General features: G+C 46.6%; 1 protein-coding gene across 1 annotated transcript in view; it reads left to right on the forward strand.

The window, feature by feature from the left end:
* Hydin (HYDIN axonemal central pair apparatus protein) overlaps window positions 1–8,749 on the forward strand; it is a 347,979-nt gene that overhangs the window by 222,088 nt on the left and 117,142 nt on the right. Inside the window, 3 exon segments of the mRNA XM_021220225.1 lie at window positions 983–1,093; window positions 1,802–2,011; window positions 4,830–4,967. Of these exon segments, the coding sequence (XP_021075884.1) occupies window positions 983–1,093; window positions 1,802–2,011; window positions 4,830–4,967 (459 nt within the window).

Here is an 8,749-nt window from a genome sequence, read left to right on the forward strand (position 1 = left end):
CTTCCAGCCTCCATGGATGCCTCCACTTGTGCGCACTTAACCACTCTCAAATGCACACATACACATAAAAATAGTTCAAAATAAATCCTCAAAAGAGTGAGTTAACCCAATCACAAACAAAAAAACTCTATAAAAAAAAAAAAAAAAAAAAAACCAACAGTGGTTACCTGTTTGCAATTAAAGAGTAAAGAATATTGCTGGAAGTATTATTTTTTAACCATATGTCCTTTTTAGTATCTTAACTTTGTATCATGAATATGTGCCAACTACTTTTAATACCTTAAATTATGCTTATGAACCATCTCCCAGATAATGGTGTTGCACGTTCAGACCTCAGAGTGAGTTTACACCCACTCATGCCTTCAGAGCCTGACTCACGTGAGGCCTCTGTAATCTCATGTGAATGAAACATGCCTTTTCTCTCAAGGGCATGTTATATGCATTGTTCCTGGTTCACAAATGCACATTGAGTCATCCTCTGTGGATAGAGAGGTACCATGTACACACTATTTAAAATGTGCTGTTTCTGATGGACAGACGGCTTACTTTTAGAACTTCTCTGTTAAAATGTCTCTGCCATAAAAACCATATATATGCATTTTGAGCACTGTCCAAGTGTTATCGTAGGAAAAAAATGTTCAGATTTAAAAAAACGTATTTTCAATTACCTAGTCATGTGTTGGGGCGGGCATATGGATATGAATGCAGTACCCATGGTGGCCAGAAGAGGGAGCCAGATCCACTCAAGCTGGAGTTACAGATGCCTTCGAGCCACTCAGCAAGGGTGCTAGGGTCCAAACTAGGATCCTTTGCAATAGCAGTACCTGCTCTTAGCCACTGAGTTATCTTTCCATCTCCTACACGCTCCATTCTTACCATCACAGTTGCTGTATTTCCTCCTTCTTGCAAGGAAGGAGAGGTGTGCGTTAGTGATGAGCCGTGGCGTGTGCTTGCTAGCTTTTCTTCCCTCTTTTACTTCCAGGCAATAAAATACAGCTCCGCGGGAACAGAAAGAAGCCAGAGCCAGCAGGACTACCCAGAATGCCTGTGGATCTATGACCAGGATGAGATGCTTTCTATTGGGATAGAAGAAGTAAGTGATAACCCCAAGATCCTCAGTCACCCAGTACTGACGCTTCCCAGCACCTTCTCCATATTGGAAACTGCCATCTACCCAGAGCGTTTCCACTGTCACCTTCACGTGGGCTCGAGAGTCGAAAGTCAAGAATGTCCATCCCATAAACAACCACCAAACACAGACACTACTGCATGTGCCAGCAAGATTTTGCTTACAGGACCCTGAGATAGCTGTCTCTTGTGAGGCTATGCCAGTGCCTGACAAATACAGAAGTGGATGCTCACAGTCATCTATTGGATGGAACACAGGGACCCCAATGGAGGAGCTAGAAAGTACCCAAGGAGCTAAAGGGGTCTGCAGCCCTATAGGAGGAACATCAATGTGAACTAACCAGTACCCCCAGAGCTGTGTCTCTAGCTGCATATGTAGCAGAGGATGCCCTTGTCAGCCAACAATGGGAGGAGAGGCCCTTGGTCTTGCGAAGATTATATGCCCCAGTACAGGGGGATGCCAGGGCCAGGAAACAGGAGTGGGTGGGCTGGGAGCAGGGCCGGGGGAGGGTATAGGAGACTTTTGGGATAGCATTTGAAATGTAAATAAAGAAAATATCTAATTAAAAAAAAAAAGAAAAAGAAAAAAGAAAGTCAAGAATGAGTTTTAACTCACCCACCGCAGCCCTGTCACCCTGACAGCCGGTCCCTTGTGGGATGCCTTTCTCTGCAGGTGTTTGACATTCTGCCCCTCTACGGAGTTCTGCAGCCACACAGCAGCCATCAGATATCATTTACCTTCTACGGACACTGTGACATCATCGCCCGGGCCAAAGCTCTGTGTGAAGTGGAAGGAGGACCCACCTATGAAATACTACTGAAGGGGGAGGCATCCCTGGTCAACTACTCCTTTGACACGAAGGACATTAACTATGGATTGCAGGTACTGCAGACATCAGGGGGAGGGGTTCTGGGTTTGCCTTCAACATGGCTTGTGGTCCTCATGACTCCAGCCGCTCATCCATATTCATATCCAGTCCCTGTTTGCGGTCTTTTCCACTTGCTCTTCTCGGTGCCTCCTCCACTTAAGCATCAGAAGTTGCTCACTTTCCGGTTCTGTCTCTCTCATTAGCACTAGCTTCTCACACCCCCCCTGTCCCACACAGCCCACATACCCTCAGCGTGCAGTGTTTCCAAGTTACCCACCTCAGTCCCACTCTGCATCACTCCAGTCCCACCACAGGCCCTACCTAGATAATTGTTTTAATGTTTTTGGTTTTGATTTTGAGAGACAGGGTGTCATGCAGACCCAGCTTACCTCAAACCCACTGTTGTAGCCAAAGGACAACCTCAAACTCCTCATCCTCCCACCTATGCCTCCCAAGGGCTAGGATTGCATGCGTGCACAGTGACACCCGGCTGCCATGCCTAAATACTACAGCAGTCTGCCCATGCCGGAGCACATAAAGGACCCGGGGTCTGATTCAGCATTTGGCCTGGGGTTTCAGTTCTTCAAAACTGAGCTCCCTGCCACATGACGTCAGTACAGCCAGAGGGCCTAGACACACACCAAGCAAGGGATCGAGTCAGTGCTGACCCATTTAGGGGTCATTCTCAGATAAGTTTTCCCGAAAGTGTATCTTTATCCCATCAATCCCATCATCACCCGGGCGGTTCATCCCAGCATTGAGAAAAGAGCACATTTCTCTTTTGTTTGTTCTGGGTTTTTTGTTTTATTTTGGTTTTTGGTTTTTGTTTTTTTGTTGTTTTTTTTTTTTTTGGTTTTTTTTTTTTTTTTTTTTTTTTTTTTGGTTTTTCGAGACAGGGTTTCTCTGTGTAGTCTTGGCTGTCCTGGAACTCACTTTGTAGACNTTTTGGTTTTTCGAGACAGGGTTTCTCTGTGTAGTCTTGGCTGTCCTGGAACTCACTTTGTAGACCAGGCTGGCCTCGAACTCAGAGATCTGTCTGCCTCTGCCTCCCGAGTGCTGGGGTTAAAGTCGTGCGCCACCACGCCCAGCTGTTTTCTTATCCTATCTGAATTCCCACCATTACCTTAGGAACACTGCCTCGTCTCTCAGAGCCTCAGCATCTCTCATCTATAAGATGGGGATGGGCAGCGACGCCGTCCCACCGGTCAGTGCCTTGCCCTGGTCGAGGTAGACAGTCACCAAGAGTCCCCTCCTCTTGTCACCAATTAGATCACTTACTGAGGATGTCCTAAGCCTTTTTTTTTTTTTTTTTTTTAATCTTGGAGTCTTTTTAATAATGGTTTTCTTAGAGAATTTCCCACAGTGTATTTTAATCCCATTCACCCCTCACCCAGCTCCTCTCAGATCCTCCACAGCCTCCTGCCCACCTTGTTCTGTCTTTACTCTCACGTTTGTGCTCCCTCCTCCATTCAGCCCTGTTTGTACCAGCTGAGTGCGGGATCCGGATAGCAGGTGTCACACCAGTATAGAGAATGGTCACTGTCCAGAAGCTCCTGGTTAAGACTGGGATTCTATGCCCACTCCTGCCCTCCATGCAGCTGCCCTGCTGGGTCTGGAAGTTACCTACCACATCTGGCTCTGGCCACCCTGATGCCCCACTCTTCCATGTAGATCCCCGAGCCCCGAGAGGAGAGGCATGATGTAGACACTGAGGTCTCAGTTCTCCGCGTGCTGATCAGCTGTGGTCTCTGTGCCCTCAACTACATGAAGAAGCTTTGCCCATGAGGCATTACGTTAGTAGAAGCCGTTTTAATAGTATGTCTGCAGCACGGTTTGACGAATCCTATCCTCGCTTGAGAAAAATAAAGCAGAAAAAGGAAATAGAAAGAGAAAGAAAGAAAGACTTACCTGCCCCGGTGTCCGTGTTCAGGTGCCAACTGCCACAGACTGGCCCTCACTTTGGGTCCCCGATCTGTGGGGACCGGGTCTCTTGGTTGCAAGTGAGCGAGGATTCAGCGGATGAGTGACAGACAGTCCACACGAGAGAGGGTGTAAAACTGAAGGTATTGATCAAAATGAGCATCGCATCTTTAATATAGACTCAAACAAGAAATGCGGGTCAGGATACATCCATTGTAACAAATGACACAAGACAAAGGATTGAATACATGAAAAGACCAGGGGGTGGGACCAGGCAGCTTGAGGAGGAAGCCAGGTGCAAGGCTAGTCAATAGTTAAACCCCACTGTCAGGGGTCCCCAGTAAATCCTCGATTATATTGTTCCTTTGGGCCTAGGGGAAGAACCTGTTTTGGGAGTTCTGCTCTGGCAGATCTCATGAATAATGCAATACCACATCCCCCCTATTTTCTAGGTCTTGGTAAATACTTGCATATGAACATAACTTCCACAGGTTATGTTCATGTGCTACTCTAAGCTTTGCCCTGGGCTTGGCTCTGTTCTTTGTGATGCTTAATTGGTTTCACCTGTCTTTACTAGAAGAATGTTAGTGAATAGGTTAACCTTATTGCTGAATTCTGAGCTCCTGGCTTTAAGGAATTATCAGGACTTTGGAACACTGGCTTTAAGGGAATTTTACCTATGGTAAAAGTTTAATCTTTAAAGGCATTAATAATATTGAAAGAGAGCATATATCATACTAGCATGCGAATAGGGTTCGTGTATATAGATTATTGAAAATGCCAGGACTCTAGGAGGCTGAATCTCCTTGAGATTCTTTTTTTCAGGACTCATTCCAGGTTTTCAGACCTGTTGTGAATCATCACTAGAGTGGGCGTGGCAGGTAACGGTCCTTCTTCTCATCCTCTCCCCAGCTGTTTGACCATGTCACAGAACGTGAAATCACACTGAAAAACACTGGGAAAGTTGGCTTTCAGTTCAATGTTCTGTCTAACTACCAGTCATCACAAAGGAACCTTCTCCCTGGAGTTCCACTTATCCTGCCTCTGTCGGTGAGTCCGAACTGAGAGGGCTCACCCCAAACAGACAAGTCACTCCCAGGGCAGGGGGCATCACTGCCGGCACCACAGGTGGGACTCTGATATGGTGGCACATACCTGTAATCTCAGAGCATTCAGGAGGGTGAGGCAGAAAAATCAGAGAAAACCTGATCCTTTGCTACTGGGCATGTTTGAGGCCATTCCAGGTGGTGTGAGCCTATGTTGGTAGGCGGACTGATGGGTGGGTGGACAGACTGATAGACAGATAGATAGACAGACTCAGGAATACTCGGTCATTAAACAAACATTTACCAAGTCCTCCAACACCTAGTTCCAGGTACAACAGACACATGATGAACGGGTTAGATACACACAACTTAAGGATGTCCCTCAGGGTAGTAAATTTGAGTCCTGTGTGCTAGTACATCTTTCAAGCCCCAGCACTCTGGAGGCACAGGATGTAGGACTTTACACTCAAGGCCACCCTGTGCTGTATAATGAGATACTATCTCTAAAGAGAAGTGGGGAGGGGGGCGTCCCACTGGTGCATCAAATTTCTTTGTAGTTCCTTGGAGGATTCTCTCAGACCAGCCATACAAACAGAGCAACTTTTCGTTAGCCTGTAAATGCAGGTTGGCGTGTCAGCCCAGGTGGGCAGGGACTAGAGAATCCCCCAATTGAGCTGCCCAGCCTGGCTAGCCAATCACTGAGCTCTGGGTTCAGGGGAGAGACCCAGTTCCAGGTAAGGACTGAGGCGATGGAAGAAGACACCCAGTGTCAACTTCTGGCCTTTTTACACACGCACACGGTGTGCACACGCACACCTGAATACCTGTGTTCTCCTATACACATGTGAGCATGCATCCACATATGTGTGCACAGCGCACCATACAGATTCTAACATCTGCTGGAGGGGAGATAAATATGGCCAAATACCTCATGTGGCATCCGTAAAGGATTGGTTTTAAAAATATATAAATACGAAAACTTTTTGCTGTGTACACGTGCATTTCTGGCTTGACCCATAAGACCTTACTTCCATGAAATGCTCTTCACTGACCCCATTTTGCCCATTTTAAGTGGACTCTCTCTCATCTTTAATGGCTTCTGCTTTGAACGCACTTTGGGGGTCTCACCATTACACTTTCTGCTCGCCTTTCCTCCGACCTTATGCCATAGCCTCTTTTTAGGTTGCTCGCTCACAAAGCATGCATCGTCGGATTTTTACAAACCGAGATCTGTGGTATCGTTTCCTTCCTCGTGTTTTCTCTATAAAAGGTTGCCAAATGGTTTTCCCATCTTTTCTAATTACTTTCTTGTCTTGTTCTTCCGCTCCCCTTTGTCAGCATCTGGGTTTACATAACTGCTGTCAGTGTGAGCTGGTACAACTCTGTGGAGAAAATATTGTTGAAATCTATTAGGATTGCTCTTTGATTAACTTTTTCTCATCTGATTATCATAAATACACGCACCCAGATTTACAAGATGAAATGTGAATAAGACTGTTGTCTACATAGACTGTGATGCCAATATCGAAACAGAAACAAACTAAACATCTCCCAAGGTGTTAAGACTGAATATACTAAGGTGTTAAAATTGTGTGGCAGAATAACATAGAGCAGTTACAAGGGATGCAGCAATTCTAGATGCGCTAATGCGGTGTTGATTCTAATACCTACTAGGTATAAGAGAAAAGGAAATGAGGGGACACTGCATTATATGCTGCTGTCTACACCTTAAAATATAACCATGTGTGTGCATAATCTGGATCTAGTCAGCTCATAAATACTAGCTAGAGCTCTTCTTGCCTGTTTGTTAGCACATGATAACTGGCTCATAACCCTCCCTCTTCATGCTATGCTTCACTAGTATAAGGCTTGTGTAAGATGTGAGTGTGTTTCTTTCCTTTCTGTCACTTGGGGTGGTTTGTCAGCTAGAACAACTGTCTCCTGAAAGGCCGGCCAAACTTGTTCAAATCCCGCATGCACCTTCTCTAGGAATACGCCTTGGACTCAGCCAGAGAGTCACCCCCACACCGTGATTCATTACCACCAAAGGACACAACAAAAGCAGCAAGGGAACGAAGCAGGCAGAAGGTCAAGGGGAGAAGCAAGTGAGGGATAGAGGGAGGAAGGACAGAAGGATGGAAGGAAGGGTTTATTTAAGAAGGAATATAGTCCGTCATGGTGTAGGATGGCCTCTGATCCTCTACACTGCAGCAGTAGCCTGAGGCAGCTGGTAACACCACGTCCACGGTCAACAAGCATTGGAGAGGTGGCTGTCTGTTACTAACCCGGCCTTCTCCTTTTTTATTCTGCCCGGGACTCCAGCCTGTAAGGCGTTGTTGCCCACATTCAAGCTGTATCTATTCTGAAAACACCACCACAGACACACAAGACAGGCTTCTTTCCACAGTGACTCTAAAGCCAGCCAAGTAGGCGATGGAGATTAATCATCACAGCCCCCAGCTCCCGGTCCCCACCCCTAGTGATGACACCTGAGACAAGCCGGGGACACTCACTAGAGACTGCTGGGAGATGTTATTGGAAGTTTGTCAGATAGATGCTTCTGCCTGTCACATCGCAAGATTCCCTCAGAAAGCAAGCAAGGAGTTGACATAAACTGCACTGTTTGCACGAGTGAGGCAAGGTAAGAAAGCTCCATTAGGGAGTGGGCAAGAACCTTCCAGAACTTTGGCTCCCAGGTACTAACCAAAAGTCAACCTTGCAGGAGGACTTCCTGGGATCCAAAGCCTTGAAGCTGCTATGCTGACACACACACCCCCACCTTCTAGCTCGGACTTCTCTTCATGTCTGAATGGGATTTTTCTCTGTATGTTTTTCTTACCTATATGCCAGCTATCCTATTATGAAGCTGAATTCTCATCATGAAAACAAATGTTTGCTGAATACAGAATTGCCCGTGCATATTTAGTGTAGAACAAAATAAGGACATTTACCCGGCATGAGGCTCACGATTGCATGAGAACTGTTTTTACTGGGAAAATACATTGCTAAGCAATGGAGATAGCTGCTAAGACTCCCCTCATCCCAGTCACTGAGCACAGGAAGAATGGCTCAGTGGGGAAAAAGGAGAATATTGTAGACTGCCCATGGGAGGAGTGAGGAGAAGGAAGGGGAAGGAAGGTGGGGATAAACCCCCCAGACACAAGCATGGTGCCCTTTGTAGCTGGACTGGGCTTTGTGGACATACATGGGTTGGGGGCGGGGCACAAGCATGGTGGTGTACACACTTTAATCCCAACTCTGGGGAATGGAGACAGACAGATCCCTAGGGCTTTCTGGCCAGCCAGCTTAGCCTACTTGATGAGTTCTAGGCCAGTGAGAGACCATGCCTCAAAAACCAACATGTATGCTGTGAGGAATGATGCCCCAGGTTGCCCTCTTACACGCATACACAGAGAGAGAAGAGGAGGAGGAGGAGAGAGAGAGACATACATACATACAGACAGACAGACACAGAGAGAAGAGATAGAAAGAGGTGGGGAGATAAAAAAATTAAGAAGAGCTAGGCAGTGGTGATGCATGCCTTTAATCCCAGCACTTGGGAGACAGAGGCAGGCAGATTTCTGGGTTCAAGGCCAGCCTGGTCTACAGGGTGAGTTCCAGGACAGCCAGGGCTGCACAGAGAAACCCTGTCTCAGAAAAAAGAAGAAGAAGAAAGAAGAAGAAGGAGGAGGAGGAGGAGGAGGAGGAGGAGGAAGAAGAAGAAGAAGAAGAAGAAGAAGAAGAAGAAGAAGAAGAAGAAGAAGAAGAAAGAGGAGGAGGAGGAGG

Source organism: Mus pahari, chromosome 20, assembly GCF_900095145.1.
Source record: "Mus pahari chromosome 20, PAHARI_EIJ_v1.1, whole genome shotgun sequence".
In the NCBI taxonomy this organism is placed as follows: Eukaryota; Metazoa; Chordata; class Mammalia; order Rodentia; family Muridae; genus Mus; species Mus pahari.